The sequence below is a fragment of the Equus caballus genome, chromosome 23 (genome assembly GCF_041296265.1).
Source record: "Equus caballus isolate H_3958 breed thoroughbred chromosome 23, TB-T2T, whole genome shotgun sequence".
Classification (NCBI taxonomy): Eukaryota; Metazoa; Chordata; class Mammalia; order Perissodactyla; family Equidae; genus Equus; species Equus caballus.
In genome coordinates this window covers 52,996,770-53,019,485 of record NC_091706.1, presented here as the reverse complement: position 1 = coordinate 53,019,485, position 22,716 = coordinate 52,996,770, and the positions used below count along the sequence as shown (strand labels likewise).

The following is a 22,716-nucleotide window of genomic DNA, read 5'->3' as shown; positions in this document are numbered from 1 at the left end:
CACTGTCACAGTGTGGCTTGACAAGTAGAGTGCAGGTTCGTGCCCGGGATCTGAATCTGTGAAACCCAGGCTGCCAAAGCAGAATGTGTGAACTTAACCACTACGCCACTGGGCCAGTTCCTGGATCTTAGCTTTTCACACAAAAAATGAGGACAATACCACCAAACTCACAGAGATGTTGCGATAATTAAATGAAATAATGTATGTCATACACTTAGTGTCATTCCTTGACCAAAACAGGCACTCAATAAATGAAGAGCTGTTTTCCTTGTTTTTGTGGTTATTACATGATGATTTTTGTTTCTAAATTACTCAATTTCAGACAATTCCTCTGAGTGAATGATATATCCTAGTTTCTTTAGAGTTAGGTTTTTATTCCTTCAAAGCATTTCTGTATCATATAATAAATCAAAACGAGGGAAAAAATCATATTAAGTAGACTTCTTCATAAGGATGGCTTATTATGGCACCTTTGAACAACGTCTTAGCATAAGTTCCACAGGAGCTTCCTGCAGACCATGCTTGTTTGTACATCTCTACTGGTAAAAAGATTTTAACATACCAGCATATATGTACACTTATTAATACGTTATACACGTAAAGCATAGGAAGGAAAATATTAGGCAAAGTAAGAAAATTTGGAACAACTGTCCTTAATAAAAGAAAAATGTAAAACATCTTTAAGTTTAATAAGCTTTGAATTCTATGTAATACAAAAATCTTTCAGAGACACTCCTACTCTCAGTATATTATAAATAATATAATTTGCCAATAAGCACGTGAAAAGATGCTCAACACAAGTCATTAGGAAACTGCAAATCAAAATCACAATGAAATGCCACTTCATACTCAATAGGACAGCTATAATAAAAAAGACAATAACAAATGTTGGTGAGGATGCGGAAAAATGGGAACTCTCATACTTTGCTGGCAAGAATGTAAAATGGTACAACCACTTGGAAAAATAGTTAGGCAGCTCCTTGAAAAGTTAAAAATAGAGTTATCATCTGACCCAGAAATTCCATTCCTAGGTATATATCAAGAGACTTGGAAATATACGTTCATACAAAAACTGTACACAAATGTTCATGGCAGCATTATTCATAACAGTCAAAAAGTAGAAATAATCTAAATGTCTATCAACTGACGAATGGATAAACAAAATATGTTATACTCATACAATGGAATATTACTCAGCCATAAAAAGGAATGAAGTTCAGATGAACCTTGAAAATAAGCTGGGTGAAAGAAGCCAGAAACAAAAGGCCATATAGTGTATGATTCTTTTAGATGAAATGTCCAGAATAGGCAAATACATAGAGACAGAAAGTGGTTGCCAGGGGCTGTGGGAAGAGGGGAACTGAGAGCGACTGACTGCTAATAGGTATGGGTGTTGGTTTGGGGGGCAAGCGAGTTGTATTAGTTTCCTACGGCTATTGTAACAAATTACAACAAACTTAGTGGCTTAAAAATGACACAAACTTGGGGCTGGCCCCATGGCCGAGTGGTTAAGTTCACGCGCTCTGCTGCAGGCGGCCCAATGTTTCATTGGTTCGAATCCTGGGCGCAGACATAGCACTACTCATCAGACCATGCTGAGGCAGCGTCTCACATGCCACAGCTAGAAGCACCCACAACGAAGAGTATACAACTATGTACCGGGGGGACTTTGGGGAGAAAAAGGAAAAAATAAAATCTTTAAAAAAAAAAAATGACACAAACTTACTCTCTTACAGTTCTGGGGGCCAGAGTCTAAAATGAGTCTTACAAGGCTAAAATCAAGGTACCAAGTTACCTTCTGGAGGCTCTACAGGTGAATGTTTCCTCGCCTTTTCTAGTTTCCAGAAGCTGCTGCAGTCCTTGGCTCATAATGCTTTCCCCACATCAAGTTATCTTGTTTCTCTTCTGTAGTCAAATCTCCCTTTGTCTCCTTATAGGAACACTTGTGATTACATTTAAAGTATCACCCAGATAATCCAGGATAACCCCCCCATCTCAAGATCCTTCATTTAATCACACACGCAGGGGCCGGCCCTGTGGCTGGGTGGTTGGGTTCGCGCCCTCCACTTTGGCAGCCCAGGGGTTTCGCCAGTTCGGATCCTGGGTGCGGACATGGTACTGCTCATCAGGCCATGCTGAGGTGGCATCCCACATGCCACAACTAGAAGGACCCACAACTAAAATACACAACTATGTACTGGGGGGCTTTGGGGAGAAGAAGGAAAAATAAAAAATTAATTAATTGATTAAAAAAAATAATGACACATGCAAAGTCTCCTTTGTTATACAGGGTAAGAGTTTCCAAAGATTAGGACCTGGATCTCTGTGGGCGTCATTATTCAGCCTACCACAGGAATGATTAAAAACATTCTGGAATTTGATAGTGGTGGTCGATGCATAACTTTGTGAATATACTAAAAATCACTGAATTGTACACTTTAAAAGGGTAAACTTTGTGACGTGAATTATATCTCAATTAAGCCATTGTTTTCTTAAAAAGGCACTGTTGTCAGAAAAATATAGCTACTACACAGCTCCAAAAAAAGGGCAAATAATTTGTATGTAGCTGTGCTTAGGTATAACGTGAAGGAATGAAGAAATTACATAAAGTTAAGGTTAATGGTGCTTCAAATAAATCTTTCAACAATTTATACCTGGAATCAGCTAATAAAATCTATTAATCTAATAAAATGATGTAATTAAATACACATATATATGTTTATCTATATCTACAGGTGTATCTGTGAGTACATCTATCCTACAAGTTCATTTAACTGCTGTGCCTAAACGGCAAGGGATTGTCATATTCTAACAAAGGAGAGAAGATGCTACAACCAGTCTTCATTGTGGAACTCTCATTCTTCCTTTAGGATACCTGGCTACTATAGGTGACACATGATCATCTGATGGAAGTGCAAGTAAAGAAACCATCAATCCATATATTGAATATTATTACAGTTTAATTTCTTTCTCTTTTTAAGAAAAAAGATAAACAAGAAATATTCCAGTGTTTTCTTCCCATACCTCGTGGGTGGGCTTCCACAGAAACTACTTTAGAGACTGCTGCCCTGGACAACAGTCCCAAACGTTACTGCACATGGAAGTCACTGCAGAACTCATTAAAAAACAGAGCGTAGGTGTCGTCTCTAGAGATTCTGATTCAGTAACCCAAGCTACCCACAAACTTTTGAAGACCCTATTCTACACACTAGAAATCATCATCATTCATTTTTCTATGAAGCCCATAACTTGGATAGAGTAGCTGAGTCAAACAAGTGAAAGAGAATAAAATACATTCTAACTGAAGTTAGAAGTGTAACATCAGGAAACCAGATCAATGGCATTCTTTTGTTGGACCTGTATTTTAATCATTTCAGACAAAGTCATGTGACCCTGCCAGTTGGTTGAACAATTAAAGTGTTCAAATGACCACTAACGTAAATACAGGCAATGTGCCACGGCTCTAAAGCAAAAAGAATGGTACCCCTGACAACATCCCACTCATTATTGCTGAATTAGAACCCAGGGCAATATGTTTCATCATTTATTGTGAATTCAAGTCCAGCTCTTAATAAAGCTCAAAAATCAGATAGCAAGGCCTGTATGGTATAAAGTTATCTAAATCATAAAAGACAAGTAGTGTATACTCAAAACATGAAAAAGACTTTAGAATAACATCTAACTAATAGTATAGTCCTCAGGCTCCAACAAATCCTTTTCTATCAATTATGAAAAGTCTCTAAAACTTTAAACAACCTTAAAACAAAATGTATATATTATCTTCTTTAAATACTACTTCTGGACTTGTATGCATGTTAGAGAGGCATTCGAGTAATTCCATTCAAAGACTTACACATTCTTGCTGTCTTAATTCCAAATATTTCCTAAGCATGTTAAGCGCCTTTCACTAACACGTGATTTTAGTTATCTAATCAAGGTGAAGTCTAATCTGGAAAGACTAGTGTTTCTAGAAATGAGTCTTTTAGTGATATTTTATCCTAAGCAAGGAGAAGGTGAGATACTTTTATTTTTATCAACACATTGATGGAGCACAGAGATGAGTTTAAGTACCACAGATAAAAATGCCATTTTTGATAAATTTTAATTCTAGGTCAATTAAGGGTATATGCTAAATAAAATCTCTTTAAAAATAGACCTATTAATTTCTTGGAAAGTATCAAAACAATGCTTTCAATCAGATCTCACAATCCATAAAGTCCTTTAAACCATTAATGCCACTTAGTCTACTACCCTCCTTCAATGATTCTCTCTCTGCGCCCCATGTCTCCATTTACCCCCCAAAGAAAAACCCACCCCCTGTATAAGCTTAAATCAATATATTTTATTCACTGGAATGGCAGAATGGCACACAATTAGCATCATTTTAGTCATGTCATTATTTCCAGCTCAGCGGCATTTATTCAGATGAGCATAATTTGCAACCACTGAGCCCAGCTCTTCTGATGTTAACTGGCATCATTAAAACCCTCCCAGTGTCCCACTCGTTTGATCTTCTAAAGAATACCCTGGGTTTGTGACTGCGAGCCGGAAACTCACGGCTGGATACCCTGAACAGCGTTCATGTTCAGTCACGGACTACTCGCATCAGTCAACAATCCTCAGAGACCACGATTCCAACTCAAGATAGAAAACTTTTCATATAAAAACTCTTTAAACACAAAATAACCACAAAATTGGATTAAAATAAGGTACAGCGGGCAAGAGGAGCTTCTTAAATATTGTAACTTCAAAAGTTGAGATTGTACGTTTCTCAGAGTAAAGTATCTTCAAAGATCATAGCAAATCTGGACCTGGTAAAGGGCAGACAGCAGAAGAAAAAGGATTGAAGTGTAAAAGCAAAACCCAGAAATGGTAAAATTTCAAGTGCTCAAATTAAAAATTTCCTCTTATAAGTTTTGACATAGTGCTCAATTTCACATGAGCTCCAAATGCTGTCTTTAAAAATAATAAAAACAACAAATTAAGGAATAGAAGGAAGCTTACTTCTTTTCCATTTAAAGAAAAGAACCCAGTATTTTTATTTTTCCATAAGATTTCACACGTGGCTTATGTGTGAATAGTATTCCATTATACAAACATACTACAGTCAGTTAAATTTTATTTTGAAAATGAAAAACCATATTTAAAAATCTACTTACAGGATGACAAAGTAAATGTTATAATACCCACAAATGTTTAATAGAAGGCAAGTTCCTGCTGTCCTTTTAAAGTTAAAAATAAGGCCAAACTACAACTTTCAACTGCAAAGAGTCATTGTGTGGTATATAAAAAGCTCAGCATGGAAATAGACTCAACAAATGTACAAAAAGCGTTTTCATGCCCAGGAAGAAGGAAAGGCATCAAAAAAACGCCCCAACTACAAATAATGTAGAGCTCAGTTCAAAACGACCAGCAAATTCCTCCTCTAATGCATAGCAAATTAAACTTAATCAACTCCTCTGCAAGGTTGCACAGGCAATTCACCTTTAAATGTCCCCACAAACAAAACAGGAGAACAACAACAGAGGTTCCAGTAGGCGACAGAATCCTTACTGTACGCAGCTGAGAAAACCTGCCGTGGGACAATGGATCACATTTCCATATTAAATTATATTTATCGCGCTGAAAAATGCTTAAACAAAATACAGGATTTCTATTGGCCATTTTTATGCCACACTCACTCCCTACAACCCTCCAAACCTGCTGAGTCCCATTGAAAATTGTTCCCACCCCATGGTGCTCTGAAGGAGCTGCTAGACAAAGAGTTGGGACGATGGGAGAGGGCAGGGACAACTACCTTCCCCCGTGATTTCAGAAAATAAACCAATAAAAGAGGATAGAATAGCCAAAACATAACCTTGGCATAGGGTATTTCCGGGAAAATTACTGCTGTGACAAACGGCCAGAAGTGAACTCTGCCAGCGGTCAAGAATCCCCAGGAAAGGCCCCTCCCCTCCTTATCTATGGCTCAATGGTACAATACTCTGCTTTGAGAATATAACACCCTCTTGGAGCTGGGCAAGATGAAAGGGCTTTTCTTCATGATCCTGCAACGCCTATTAATTTTTGCTACAACAGACTCACAGCTGATTAAGAAAACAGAGGGCTAGCACTGCCTCACATTCCCGTCTCAAGACTTAAGAGAGAAAATGTTAACATTGAATGAGGCCTCTTTTTCGGTACAATGTATTGATTTTCATTTCTGCACACACCATAAGCTGTTTCTCCTCCAACCTCGGGCAATTTGTTTGGACTGAAAGTTATTTTCCTCCTTGAAATATCAATAGCAATGTTACTAGATTCTTCTGCAGTTACAGAATTATCTTTCAGAAATGTTATGACTCATTCAATTCACCGCCACTCAGAGCACAGGTTTAGTTAGAAATCAATGGTTGAAGGAGCAAAACTTACAACTGTCCCCAAAGTACACTTGCACTTTTATCACAATTGGTAAAGCAACATGACAGTGGGAAGAGTGCAAGAATTATAGTTAAACCAAAGAGCATTCAAATCTCCATGTTACTACACATTTCTATGTCAATTTGGATATGACTTAGACTTCCTAGATTCATCAACAAATATCACTTAAGTTACAGGATTATTGTAAATTTTAATACAGGATATAATGGATGCCAAATGCCGAATGCAGTAACTATCATGAAAAAATGTCTTTTATAGTTTTGTTTTATTAAAGTATAATAACATATTACAAAAAGTACAGATCTTGATTGTACAGTTCAATGAATTCTGACAAATGTATGCACTGTTGTAACTACGACCCCAATCAAGATACAGACGGTGGAAATATAATGTGAGCCACATATGCAATTCTAAATTTTCTAGTAACCACATTTAGAAAAAGGAAAAGGAAACAGATGAAATTAATTTGAATATATTTTATTTAACCCAATATATCCAAAGTATTATTTCAATATGTAATTTATTTTTTAAATATTATCAATGAGATATTTTACATTTTTTCTCATACTAAGGCTCTGATATGTTAAGTATTTTACACTTACAGCACATCACAATTCGAATTAGCCATCGTTTAAGTGCTTACAACCACATGCAGCTAACAGCTACGATACTGGACAGTGCAGATATAGACCGAAAATTTTCTCACATCCCTTTCTAGCCTATCCTCTTCCTCTCCACCCCAACTCAACCACTATTCTGACTTCTATCCCCATAGATTAATTTTGCCTATTCTTGAATTTCATAAAAATGAAATGTATAGAATTTTTGTACCTGGCTTCTCTCCCTGAGCGTGTTTTTGAGATTCATCCATGTTGTTGCAAGTAGCAGTGGTCCATTCCTTTTCATTGCTGACCAGAATTCCACTGTACAAATACACCACAATTTGTTTATCCATCAACCAGCTGATGGACATTTAGGTTGCTTCCAAACATGCTATCATTAATAAAGCTGAAACAAACATTCTTGTACAAGTGTTTTTGTGGACATGTTTTCATTTACTTGGGTAAATATTTAGAAATGGAAATATTAGATCACAAGGTAGGTTTATGTTCAACTTTACAAGAAACTGTCAAATACTTTTCCACAGCCGCTATATCATTTATATACCTGACAATAACGTATGAGATATCCAATTACTTCACACTTTCTCCAATATTTCTTATTGTCAGTCTTTTTGATTTTAGTGATTCCAGTGGTATATATGTTTCCAATGACCAACAATGTTGACATTTCTTTATGTGTTTACTAGCCAATCACATCACGTCTTTTTTGAAGAGTGGTTTGTTACAAAGACAAACTAAGATCACTTATATGACATTATTTGTAACACTAAAATAAGGGACACAATTGCAAGGATTGGCTGGGTCAGGCAGATAATGTAACTCTAGAAGCCAAGGGAACTGCAGCAAATTAGAGAACACACTTAAGTAAAGGAAGCTGCCACTGCCACCCAGCACCAGGTGGTCACTGCCATGTGAAAAAGCAGGCCAGGTTCTGCAAGATCTTCCTGTCTTACCAACTCAGGGTAGAAATCTATATTTTTAATTAATACTAGAATTAATTTAAAATATTAATCCTATGATAAAATAGGCCATAAGTTTTCAAACTTTGATTTATATAAATGTTAGCGGTTGTTATGAAGACAAACATCCTTACTACAATAAATACGATATCATTCAGGATTGTTACCGATTACTGGTCAAAGATGATACCTATTAAGACAAGGGCTGGCACTCTACCAAAGACAGACGATAAAATCATTTTGAGTGGCAAGGCAACAATGCCTCAGAGAAAGTTAGATTGAAACAACTGCCCAGGGCAGCAACCCTTTCCTCTTTCCTAGCAACCCTCCTACGTGACAGAATATATGCTATTGAATTCTTATTCTTAAATGGCTATCCACATCATGTACATTTTAGTTTTGAGTACGAATGAAGGTTAAAAACAGCTAATAATGCTTCAGTAACAATTCCTACGTACGACTATCTGCCTTATTTGAGGAGAACAGAAGAAAGATTTATGTTGGTGGGATATAAAACAGTACAGCTGCTTTGGAAAGTAGTCTGGCAGCTCCTCAAATGGTTAAACATAAAGTTATACGATCCAGCAATTCCACTCTTACATATATACCCAAGAAAAATGAAACATATGCCCACACAAAAACTTGTACATCAATGTTCATAGCAACATTATTCATAACAGCCAAATTTGGAAGAGGAAACAAGCCAAATTTCCATCAACTGATGAATGGATAAATGAAATGTGGTACGGCCATACAATGCAATACTACGTAGCCATAAAAAGAAAATGTATTGATACAAGCTACAACATAGATGAACTTTAAAAACATGCTAAGTGAAAAGCCAGTCACAAAAGACCACATATTGTATGATTTCATTTGTATGAAATGTCCAGGGTAGGTAAATGTATTCAGATAGAAGAGTGATTAGTGGTTCCCTAGGGCTGGGGTATATGGAGGCTGGAGGGTTATCTTTTGGGGTGATGAAAATGGTCTAAAATTGATTGTGGTGATGGATGCACAACTCTGTGAATATTCAAAAAGCCACTGAATTGAACACTGTAAATGGGTGAACTGTATAGTATGTTAACTATATCTCAATACAGCTGTTTACATAAACAAGGAGAAGGAAAGGTACAAGTAAGCTATGGAGCCTCTGTCTTCTAGTCCCAAATATTCTTCCCGTCTGCCACCTGAAGTTGCTGTTTGAGGTCTGGAGAAGAATTTCTTTGGTGTTTTCTCTCTCTCCTCTGCATTATGTCTGAATTTCAAATGCATTGAGTGTACTTAACACAATGTTCTCCTCTATTAGACCACGAGCTCCTACAAGGCCGAAATGTCTCATAAATCTTTATCTCCAGAGAGCCTTGCACAGCCTGGCTTAAGTTTTCAAAATTTTTATTTTAAGGTTAAAGTTTTTTGCTTTCCGCCTGGGGAAACCTGCCTATGTTTGCTGTTGCAGTGGACGCAGCGGCTGAGGCGAGGCCGCATCACCTCCTCTTCCCTCCTCCTCCTCACCACCTCGACTCATCAGAGGAGGAACAAATGACAACTTGGCAGAACATTTCTGGGAGGCTGCCAACACTTCTACTTGGACATCTTCTGGAACAGGCAACAAATTTTATGAGATTATGAGATAAATAGGATTCCTTTTACACTCACAACCCATAAATCCATAAAGCAAAACAATGACAACATAAAAAAAGAGTGTAAAATAAAAGCAAAAAAAAAAGCTGAAGTACGGATTTAAATACAATCTCAAGTCAACAAGACGAATTTCAAAAGCACTCATAAAAAGAAACATAAATGGTATAAAATAAAATAAAAAAACATATTTAACTTTTTATAACTTCCACTTAAAAGTCTATAATGAATTAAATCATCCCTTCTCCTTTTTCCTTAATAATTCTCCAAAGCCCCAAAGCTAAACCTACACGGAGTGAATTCACTGTGAGGTGACAACACTCAATTTAGACCTTTCCTTCCCTTAATGACAGTTTGGACATAAGGGACTACAGGCTCCTGGTAACAAGCAGAACGATCACAAAAGAAGAAATGCTGCCCTGGACTCAATGAAGTGGTGACACAATTGAACTGTTCTCACTAGGAACAAATAATGCTGCCAGAAATTTGGGTACAAATTGTACATTCTATCTCTCTCTCATGCTCAGGTAAACATGGAAAGTTACTTAAAAAAACAAGCTAACTATTTAATAAGATCATAAAAATATCCTTCAAACGCTAAAATATTTAGCCTAAGAAAATAATCCAAAAGAAAGGAAAAACTTTACATATGCAATTACTTCTTAGACTATTAATTATAAAGAGAAAAATGGGAAGTAACTTAAAAGCCCAATCAAAAATGAATTATTTGATTATTTATGATATTTTAACTCCATGGAAAGTAATTAAAATTAAAATATTAATATTAAATAATGTTAATATACATTAAAATATGCAGCAATGTCAAAAATCTTTCTAACAAAACGCAAGGTGAATAGAGAAGATGGAAACTGTAAAATCTCTACGTGTAAAGAAAATACAATAAGGGCCAGCCCTGCAGCCTAATGGTTAAGTTCAGTGCACTCCACTTCAGAGGCACAGGTTCAGTTCCAGGGTGCAGACGTACACCACTCATTCGTGGCCATGTTGTGGAGGCAACCCACATACAAAATAGAGGAAGATTGGCAAGGATGTTAGCTCAGGGCGAATCTCCCTTAGGAAGAAAAAAAAAAGAAAATACAATGGAAAGGGACATGGAAAAATGAAAACACTTTTGTGAGAAGTTGATGAGGGATACTATTTTTTTTTTTCATAATCCAAAGTAAATGTGATGCTATAAAAACCAAATGTCTTTAAAAAGTGGGGTAAAAACATTTCAACACATCTTTAAAATATAAAAATATATATATAATCAGTAAAAACACTCAAAGTTAATTTATTTTATGTTTAATTTATAAAACATCTTTTTCATTAGGACATTTATGCAAAGCCTAAATAACATAAAATCTTATACATTAACCTATGACAAAACAAATGGACAAGTACGGGAAAAGAGTACAAATATCACACTCGCAAAAAGACTTCTACGATAATGTCACACCATAACAAGGTCAACTGAACACAAACATGATGAGCAAAAACACAAAGTGATAGTATGTGAATTATATCTCAATAAAGCCATATTTTTAAAAAAGAAATCGTGATTAAGACGTAGACTTTGAATTCAGACAGACCTGGGTTTGAATCCTGGCTCTCCCACATTTGAGTTATATGGCCTTGGGCAATCATTTAACCTCTGTTAGCCTCCCAGAATAGTACCCATCACACAGAGGGCCATTTTCAGTAAGACTAAATGAGAAAATAAATTTAATGATTGTTGTGTATAGTATGTACTATACAGAGAAAGCACTCAGTAAATCAATAGATGCTTACTACTACTATTACTAAAACATCTCTAATAGCTTTCCAGCTGAAAGGATTCTGACAATTTCATATAAAAACAAAGAAAATGCTATATGTAGACAAAGTAACAAAGTGGAATATATGTGTTTTCATCTGATATTTCATATGGTTTCACAAGCTCTCTTTGTAGAAAAGGTCCATTTTAAGAAGCTCATGATTTCCTAGTATCTTTTACTTAGGAGGACAAAATTGTTTTACTAATCATTCCTCTAGGAACAAAATTTAACTTGGCTGACAAGGGAAGTTAAAAGCAAGGAAGAAGAGACTACTCAAAGGATTTGATTAGACATTTCTCCAAAAAGATATATAAGGGGCCAAGAAACACAGAAAAAGATGTTTGATATCATTAGTCATCAGGGAAATGAAAATCAAAGCCTTATGAGACACCACATCACACTCACTAGGAAGGCTACAGTTGACAAAAAAAAAAAAAAAGCAGATAAGAAGAAGAGTTGCTGAGGATGGGGAGAAATTAGAACCTTCATACACTTCTGCTTGGAATGTAAATGGCACAGCCACTTTGGAAAACAGTTCTGGCAGTTTCTTAAATGGTTAAACACAGAGTAACCACTTGACTAAGCAATTCCACTCCTAGGTGTGCAGCTCTCAAAAATAAAAACATACGTCCATGCAAAAGCCTGTACACAAATGTTCATAGCAGCATTATTCATAATACCCCAAAAGTGGGAAATCCAAATGTCCTTCAACTGATGAGTGGGTAAAATGTAGGATAACTGTACAGAATATTATTCAACCATAAAAAGAAATGAAGTATTGATACAAGCTACAACATTGATGAACCCTGAAAATATGTTAAATGAAAGAAGCCAGTCACAAAAAACAATATATTATATGATTCCATTTATATGAAATGCTTGAATAGTCAAATCCAGACACAGAAAGTAGATTAGTGGTTGCCTAGGGGTAGGGGGAATGTGGGAGTTTAGGGGGTGACAGCTAAAAGGGTACAAGTTTTTTGCGTGAGGTGATGAAAATGTTTCCAAAATTGATCATAGTGATGGCTGCGTAACTCTGTAAATATACTAAAAACCACCAAATTGTACACATTAAATAGAGGCAATGAATGGTATGTGAATTACATCTTAATAAAACATTTTTTTAGAAGAGAGAGAATACAGTCTCCAGATCCAAGGGTTCCACATCCGGGGATTAAACCAACCACAGATCGAGAGGCCTACAATGGCTGAGTCTGTACTGAACACGTACAGACTTTTTTTCTTGTCATTATTCCCTAAACAATACAGTATAACAACTACTGACATAGCATTTACATGGTATTAAGTATTATAATTAATCTAGAGACGATTTAGAGCATTCAGGAGGATGTGCAAATATGCCATTTTATATAATGGATTTGAGCATCCTCTGATGTTGGTAGCCACAGAGGTGGAGTGGGGGAGGTGGTGGGGGTGCCTGGAACCAATCCCCAATGGATACCACCAAGGGATGGCTGTATTGCTTCTCAGAGACATAACTTTGTATCAAGTCAAAAAGAAGTGAGAAAACTAAGGCGAATTGGGAGGAGGAAAGCATCGGAATAACAAAAGAGCATTGGACTTGGAGACAGTCTTGGGTCTGCTTTCCTTCTCTTTCACTTATGAACCATGTGACCTTGAGAATGTTACTTAAACTATCAGAGCCTCTGTTTCTTCAGCATAACATGAACCGCCATAACATAAAGTGTCCAAATTCACACTAGGTGCCTGAGAAATATTAGCTGTAATTTTTAAAAAGCAGTTTAACCTAAAGAGAAATTTGTGAAGTCCCAAATCAATATACCAACGGCCTTAAGGAAAACTGAGTACAGTCAACCAAGATTCCTAGAACTTCTCTCTCCATTTTTTGTTTAGTAAAGCAGCACCAAAGAAACCCATATTGAAAACACAATCTTCACCTTGACAGAGGTGGCATTTAGAAGGAAACCGTCTTCTCAATCTCTCACTGTAGACCACGATAAATGATTAAGCAGCAGTAATTGCAGACTTAATCTGACCCTACCAAGGACACAGGAATTTCATGACTGTGACTTTCAAAGCTGAATGGTCCATTTGCCAACCATAAGAAAAAGAGCCCCAATTATTATACAAAGGCAAGGAGGGGAAAGCCCAGCAAAATCCAATTTTGGACAGTTTTCCAACTGAGGTATTTTCTTAAAGATGGGGTTATTCAATTTACTCTCTTATCCATATTGATTTTAAAAATTTCATTGTTTTAGGTTGTCTTTCTATGTTCTTAACTATATTTGATAGTCAAGGATCTAAAGAGCAATGGATACACAAATCACTACCAAATGCTGCTGGGAAATAGATTTATAACTATGCTGAATATTTTCATTCTTGAAACTCTTGGCAGCCATGAATGCTTCACACATGTTATCAATTAGAAGACAGAATAAACGGCCTCATGGAATGCATGCTGGCTTCTGTGGATAGCATGCCAAGAAAAAAACAAAAGATTAGCCTAAAATTAGTAAATGTGGCCTGGCAAGGGCCACCAAACTGAGTATATTTTACAACTTTAACACACATATCCAGACATAACAGCAGCAGCTTCACAAACAATGAACACAGACACACACACACAAAGCTTGGAAAGGCTTAAACTAAACAGAAAAATATATCATTGCCATCAAGGCTCATCAAAGGGGAATAGATTATTTCTACGTATTTAAATGAACATAAAGCTATTCATTACCAAACATAAAAAATAATCTTTTTATTGCGAAAATTAATCATGATGCAGTCAGTTTCAACAAATTCCACAACTCAGAAAACTTGTAATATCTATAAGGACAACATGGTAAATAACACTATTCACCTCTCTTAGGCGTCAATAAAATAGTAGGTTTATCCTCTAGACAAGAATGAGAGATGAAAAAAAAGAATGAGGAAATAAGTATTCTTTATAATGAAATGAAGTTAACTGATTGCTGGTATGGCTTTATGATTTATTAAAGCCCATCTTATTACAAAAAGGATTTAAAGGGACTAGCATCTATTTGTTAGACAACAGACTGAATTCTTATTTCATTTGCAACAATCAGTTGAAGTTTCTTAAAAGCGAATTTTGATAAAAATATATGGGATTTGGATTTCAAAACATTAAAAGAGAAAGAGGATGGGGGGGAGTGAAACCAAGCAAAGGAAGGAGTATTAAGGTAACAAAATAAGACATAGGTTTTATTAAATAAAATACCTAGACATGATGCCTCAACTCCTCTATAGGACAATGGAATGTGAGAGGGAAGGTAGTTGCTATAGGCTGAACATTTGTATCCCTTCCAAAATTCATATGTTGAAATTTTAATCCCCAAAGTGATGGTATAGGAGATAGGGTCTTTGGGAGGTGATGAGGTCGTGAGGGCAGAGCCTTCATGATTGGGATTAGTGCCCATATAAAGAGACTCCAGAGAGCTATCCTGCCCCTTCTGCCACATGAGATTAGAGTGAGAAGACAGCTCTCTATTAGGCAGATGGCTGTCGCTGAAGCAGGAAGTAGGCCCTCACCAGAGACCAAATATGCCAGTGCCTTGATCTTGGACTTCCCAGCCTCTAGAACTGTGAGAAATAAATGTTTTTTGTCAATAAGCCACCTAGTTTATGTTATTTTTGTTATAGCAGCCCGAATGGATTCAGACAGTAATTCAGTAAAACAGGCTCAAAATTATCTTTATGGGTAGTGGTTTGGAGTGGGGGAATAGATTTGGAGCTAAATGTTCAACAATCCTAAATGGTCTCCTTTAAGTTTAGAAAGAAGCGCCAAGAGCTTCAGCAGTGAAAGAATAGGATACATTTGGAGGAAAAGATTGTCACTATCATTTATTATGTGAGTTTTAGGGGAAAGATAAAAAAACTATTTACAACATCCTTGATGGCACTGACTATATCCAACTGTGCACCACTTTTTCAGGAGCAAGTGCAAACATTTAAATAGCACCTATGTGGGCAGACACTATATTAGGTCTTTTTTGTGTGTAATCTCACTTTATCCTCACTTGAAGAAATAGATGCTCAGAGAGGTTAAATAAATTAATCAAAGGACACACAGCTAATAACTGGTATATATCTGCTACGATCACACAATTGCCTAAAAACAAAGATGCTTTCTATCACATCAGGCAGCATTTTTCATATCCCCAGTACTAACTACAATTAATCATACTATCTTAGAGAAATGGAATGAGAAAAATTAGCACCACACACTGGGCATTTCTTATGAGTTAATAAGCATCTATACACAATAGAACCTTACAGTAACAGCAGACGATGGGCAGAACACAATGGAATTATAGATACAATAAGATAAAATTACTATTTGTTAGGTGGGAAAAAGTTAATTTCAGAAATGAGTGGATTTCTGTTTGGAAAAAACAATAAAAAGGAAATGCTCCAAAATGGTAACAGTGGTCACTTTTTGGAGGTGAAAGTATAGAATTCTTTCTTCTCTCAAAGCTTCCGTTAAAAATTCATTTAAAAATAAGGTTTAGAATTATGTACTATGAAAGTAATATAATTACTAAACTGACACTTCCCAATTCCAGAAGACTAATTGAAGCAATAAAAAGCAAAGATCCTTGGTTATGTGTAGTATTCCCCTGCTGTAACGGTCTGCTGCCAGGAAACCCTAACAACTTTGCCAGCTACTGGGCATGTGGGCTGAAAGCACTGCCCTTAATACACATTGGCTCCTGAACAGTAATGATGCTTAGTGTCTGCTAAAATAGTGTTTACCAAAAAAAATTAGTTTATTTTCATACCAAGATCCTGAGTAAATATCTAATTCCTCCTGAGGTCTATTTTCCTCACGTATAAAATGCTGTTATAATCCCTATACTGCAGTTATAGAGGAACATAAATGAAAAGTACTTGGCATAGAGACATTAGCATATAAACATTAAAAATGGTCATTGCTTGTATTATTATATCATTATATTCATATCATCATGTTACTTAGTCTCTCATTCACTAAAAACCTACAATCGTATAGGTATGTTCACTGTGACAAAAACCTTGGTTAGGTCAGTGAAGGATCTTTGATGTTATTACCTCATTTCTCCAAACCAGTAAAGATTCTCTCTGCTGTGTTGTAATGTGAAGAGCAATCTAAAGTTCAGAAAATGATTTAGAGGCTCAGTTCTAACATTGATCCATCCTACCCAATCTGATCACTAGGAAAGAAAGGATCCTTTGCCAATCTTCAAGCCAACAATAATTTTTGCTGGTTATAAAACTGCCACTGGCCCACGCCAATTTCCTCACCTCATCAGCTTCTAAGCCTCTCTAATCACAAAACTAAGAAGGAAATAACACTCAAGAGCTCACCTATAAGCATGACTTTCCCTTCCATATTAACAAAAATAAATAAGAACAAGGAAAAACCTAAAGTCTGGTTCTCTTTAGTCTCTGGAGAATGTCTATATGACCAGATAGTTTTAAGACTTCCCTCTAGGAAGAATTTGTAAAGTAGAAGGTCTTACTTCACTCTTCCAAACAAAAAATCTCTGGGAATGAATATTCTAAATTTCAGTTACTTGAATCTAATCTTACATCCTTGTAACTACTATGCCTTGTAAAATATTTTCTTCAAAATTATCCAAAACAATTTTCCAGAGCTTACCTCAGCTTGGCAGAGGGAATGAAGACCCTGTAACACCAAGGCTGCAGGAGTGGCTTGATCAGGCTTGGTGCATTCATTCAACACCTGTGAAATGGCGGCCAACATATCTGCGCCATGCTGATATGGCCTACAGGAAACAACAGTTTAGAAACAAGATTAAAGCCAAAGAGCTGAATTACCACTCCCAGGTCTTTTGCCCGAACAAAAAGCATTAATGCTTTTCTTCACCCTTGTGCTGACTAGATGTTGACCCACAAATACTAACATCATACATTTTTCTTCAAAGATTTGCATCGTCATCATTTCTGCCATAACTTAAGGCTTATTTTTGATACAGAAATATTATCCAAAAAAGAAGGCACTTGTTAACAAATTTTATTCTCCCTTACAGTAGTGATACTAACTAAGGTGGTCACACCTATCACAATTATGATGCCGATGATAAAAATAATAATAGGAATTATAACTGACTGAACACCTACCTCATGCCAGGCACTGTGCTGGACTCACTCACTCTTCCGCCTTCCCTTGCTCTCCTCTTTATTCTGCATTTGTTGTGCTATCCCCAGAATGCTTTTAACATCATAAAGAAATGCTCAGGTCCATTCCCTGCATTCCTTGTAATCCTTCAGTGACATAATACTTTTCTCTAATTAACAAAATATCAATTGATGAAATTGCCTGGCTGGATTCTATTGTTTCACTGTCTGGCAAATAGAAATCAGTTTCCAAAACGAGAAAAATTTGACAGATCTTGAGGTGCTAACTGAGAAGAGCACTGAATAAGTTATCAACAGACTCTGATCTGGTCTGATAGTTCACCTCTCCTGAGCCTCAGCTTTAAGTATGTCAAATTAAAACGTCAGCTAATAACCCTTCATCTCAAAAATTTTTTCCATGCCAATACCTCAAGAGAATCAAAACTCTCAGGTCTTCGGTTACGTATGTGTAACTTTTAGACTAAGGTCATGTTTGTGTTGTCAAAAGGCTGAAGCTTAGAAAAAAGCCTGAGCCTTAGATACATTCTGATCTGAGATTTTACTTGAAACAGACACTATCCACATTACCAGCACCTGGGCCAACCCATTCATTGCACAACTTCAGGAAGTACCATTCAGTGTTGTCATTGACATAGGTGAGAATGATGCTCCCAAGAATTCTACACTGCAGGGGCTTGATCAACATATGCAATTGCAGGATTACAACTCTCTTCAAATTTATTTGCTCCCTAAATATGTTTACCTTATCTTATTTAAGAAAAAAAAATATCTGGCAAAGTGGAGCTTTGCTTACTTAACACTAAGCCTTGTCACCTCCAGCCTATTTATCGATCCAGGATCTAGAACAGCAGAATCATCTCCCTAATATCTTCATGTCTTCCTAAACCCTAGAACATACATGGGAACTCAAGATCATATCTTTCCTTGTAATAATTCCTAGTAATTAATTCCATGCAATGAGTCATAAATAAGGCCTTCCCTGTTGAAACTGCTCATAAAAATCAGGCATAACACAAGGACAATGTAAGGAAGAACAGTCTGACTACAGTCTACTGCTTAGGTTTCAGGGGTTTATGTACAGAAAAACAGAAAGCATAACATCATATGTTTTATTACAATACTAAATTATTACCCAGGAAAGGAAATAAATATCCTATAAACCTAGATATAAATGAGAGGAAAAGACGCTTGCTTCTCAAAGTTATTGTCCAATATTATGAAGTTTTACAATCAGAAAATTTGAATTGAAAATTTATTTATTCTTCCTGAAATATCCTCTATGTTTCCTAGCTTCCGGCTAGGTGGTCACACCTATCACAAAAAATTAAATGGAAAATAATATATCACGATATACCTTCCCAAGGGTTAAGCACATCTTACCTCTGCTTACATATATCTCTGATCGACGCTGCTTTAGCGATCAGTTTCTCCCATTGGACTTCCTTGCCCACAGACAGAGAGGGCACATCGGACATGGCCATGAAACGCTGCAGTTCAGGATAGACACGATCCTAGAAGAGCAATTTCGCAAAAAAGGTTATTTCCCAACTTCAGTTGAATAATCATTATCTCCTTTTATGCAGCATTTTAACCTCTATATCTCGCATTTGCATTGCAAATTACAATGTATTTCTTCCAATCAGCAGAGAAGAATGCTGTTGTGATTGCTGGGGATTTTCTTACAGACCCATGTCCTGTTCATTTCACAAAACAAGAAAAAAGAGGCTAAATCTCACCCGAATTACAAAGGTTCTAATCACTTATAATCATATTTCTATTACTTTTTCCACATAAATGGAAAAATAAATTACAGAATTAAGAAAATAAGTTTATTTTCTATTCCCAATTTCTCTCTGACAGTCAATCACAACTGACTGCAATACTAATCAAAAGTATCATGCTAAATCAAAACTTCTCCCCACAATCACTGATGCCACTCACTAATAAGACTCTATCAAAGCATTGTCACACATAATGGCAAAATTCGTTTCCTTCAGTGAAAGGAATATGTTTAATACTCACACAAGTGTATATCTGAGCTTACCTGCTTTTCCCACAAAGATGTCAACAAGCGCAAAGTGACAGCTCTTAGTTGTGGAGTGGTTCCAAGAAGCTGGATTACTCGTAGAATTTGTCCAATGCACACCTAGAAAATATTGAAGAAATTTTGGTTCCATAAATGTAAATGAATAATCCCAAGGTTACCAAAAGAATTTTAAAATCACTTATTATAAAATAAAGACAGAAATGAAGCTTACTACAGTCTTACCCATCTTCTCAGAGGTTGGGGAAAGTTTTGGGAGGGAATAGCTAGCAATCCTGGGGACATAAAGACCTAATCTCAGACAACGCCCAAAGGGAAATTTGGCTATTAAATGATTTAAAAGAATTAATTCTTAAATATTGTAATAAATACTTTTGGCCCAAAAAGGGAAGTAGTGATCATGGCAAACTTGAGGACTTAAAATTTCATATAATACCAAACAACGTGTATTAGTCACGCCTCACTTTCATTTTGCCCCCAACTAAACTGGTTAATATACAAACCTTGTGAACACCCAGTGTAGGTAAAGTATACAAGATATTATTATATAACACAGGTTCGAGCGGTCTTCCCAATTTGAACATCAAAACTGGAATCAGATTTGGTACCTAAAATGAATTTAAAGAACATATTAATTATGCCTTCTAAAAGAAATCAATCTATAAAGCAATCATTACTTCATTTTTCTTCAAAGGAATAATATGAATATATATGAATCAGAAGACTGAAAAAACGTCAGCTGGCCATTTGTTACTCATAGTAATCTCATAGTAACACTAATATTCTATTTCTTCTATAATTAGCTGCCAAACACCAATCAAAAAAAATGCTTTTCTTAAACAACTATGACATTCACTCTCAGTAATACAAAAGTAGTTAAGATACATCCTGCCCCAAAGAAGTTTATAGTTCCAAAGAGCAGATACCACTTAGGATATATAAACAATAACTCCACATGGTGAAATATTCAATTACGTTATTCCAATATGAAATAATTAAAATCAGTTGTACTATAAGGGAGATTAATGGACAAAAATTTCCCTCCAGTCCCCATTTCAATCCCTATGCATAACACAATAAAATGCGAAGAGCAATTCATTTGTGGATCAAAAGACTTCATATTGTTGAGATGATAATATTTCCCAAATCAATCTACAGATTCAACACAATCCCTATCAAAATCCTATCTGGCTTCTTGGCCTAAATTGAGGAACTGACCCTAAAATTCATATGGAAAAGCAAGGAACCCCAAATAGAATGAAATAGAACTCAGTGTCCCGAAATAAATCCTTATATTTATATTCAATAGATTTTTGACAAATATATCAGGAAAATACAGTGGGGACAAAAGAAACTCTTTTAAAACTAGTGCTGGATATCCACTGCAAAAGGATGAATTTGGACTCCTTCCTCATAACACATGCAAAAATTAACTCAAAATACATTTTAGACCTAAATGTAAGAGCTAAAAGTATAAAAACTCCTAAGGAAAATATAGGAGTAAAGCTTTGTGACCTTGCATTAGACAAAACATTCTTAGATATGACATCAGAAGAAAAAAACAGATTTTGTCAAATTAAAAATATTTGTCCTTCAAAGGACACTATACTAAAGAAAATGAAAAGACAACCCCATAGAATGGGAGAAAATATTTACAAATCACGTATCTAATAAGAGACTTGTATCCAGAATATATAAAGAATTCTGACAACTCAATAATAAAGGGACAAATAACCCAATTTAAAAGAGCAAAGGATCTGAATAGATAGTTCTCCAAAGAAGATTTTAAAAAAGGCCAATAAAGACAGGAAAAGATGCTCAATCATCATAAGCCATGACATAAATGCAAATCAAAACCAGAATGATATACCACTTCACACCTAATAGGAGGGCTATCATCAAAAAGGAAGATAATACCAAGTGTTGATGAGGATGTGGAGAAATTGGGACCCTCATACATTGCTGCTGGTAAATGTAAAATGGTGCAGCCCCTTTGGAAAAGAGTCTGGCAGTTTCTCAAATAGTTAAACAGAATTACCATATGATCTAGCAATTCTACTCCTAGGTATTTACCCAAGAGAAATGAAAACATATATCCACACAAAAACTTGTACATGAATGTTCATAGCAGCATAACTCATAATAGCCAAAGAGTGGCTGCTAGCCATAGTAGCCAAAGGCAAATGTCCATCAACCGATGAATAGATAAATACAATGTAGTACAGCCATAAAATGGAATGTTATTCAGCCATAAAATGGAAAAGGAATCAACATGGATGAACCTTGAAAACACTATAGAAAATAAAAGAAGCGAGTCAAGAAAACCACATATTATTCCATTTACATGAAATGTCCAGAATAGGCAAATCTATAGAGACAGAAAGTAATTGCTTAGGATTGAGGAGGTGTAGGGGAAAATGGAGAGTGATTTCTAATGGGTACAAGGTTTCTTTTTGGGGTGATGAATATGTTCTCACGTTATTTGTAATTATGTTTGGACAATTCTGAATATACCAAAAGTCACTGAATTGTATACATTGAATGGATGAATTATGGGCATGTGAATTATATCTTAATAAAGCTATTTAAAAAAAATCAATTCAAAATCATTAAGTAAATAGCTACTATGAGCAAGAAACTTTACCTGATGGCACAAAATGTAGTGTCAAAAAAATTTTGTTTTCTTTATTGTGCATTTCACAGGTTTGTTGCCCCGAATTTGTTAAATTGCCTCTATCTGCCGCAATCTTAAAAAGCCTTTTCCTTCTAAGCTTAGAAGACATCTACTTTAACTCAATTTCAAGAAGGAAAAAAAATCGTCTTAACCTTACCAACAGAAAGTGACAGTTAAACATTAATTCATTAATGAGCCTGACCATGATATACCAGGGCACCATTTGGAGCTACGCATGTAATGGCTACAGACTCACAACACACAGACAGAATTTATGATGTTTTTAATAAGTGCTGGGGCTCTACTGGAACAGAAGTTTCATCTCCCTCACCTTGAGCAAATGAAGGGAGACAAATTTTTGAATTGGCTTCCCCATTTTAATTGAAAACAAAAGGTT

General features: G+C 35.9%; 1 protein-coding gene across 10 annotated transcripts in view; it reads right to left on the bottom strand.

Annotated features, from left to right (window-relative positions):
• The window catches only part of FOCAD (focadhesin), a 269,889-nt gene that overhangs the window by 122,319 nt on the left and 124,854 nt on the right, over positions 1 to 22,716 (bottom strand). For all 10 annotated transcript variants that reach the window (XR_011431488.1, XR_011431487.1, XM_023627427.2 and 7 more), the window contains 4 exons: positions 20,149 to 20,253; positions 19,646 to 19,747; positions 18,982 to 19,112; positions 17,102 to 17,228 (listed from right to left, as the gene is read on the bottom strand). Coding sequence is in view for 8 of the 10 variants with exons in the window: in XM_023627427.2 (XP_023483195.1) it covers positions 17,102 to 17,228; positions 18,982 to 19,112; positions 19,646 to 19,747; positions 20,149 to 20,253 (465 nt within the window). In the remaining 2 variants the exon portion in view is untranslated. The remainder of the gene's footprint in view (positions 1 to 17,101; positions 17,229 to 18,981; positions 19,113 to 19,645; positions 19,748 to 20,148; positions 20,254 to 22,716) is intronic.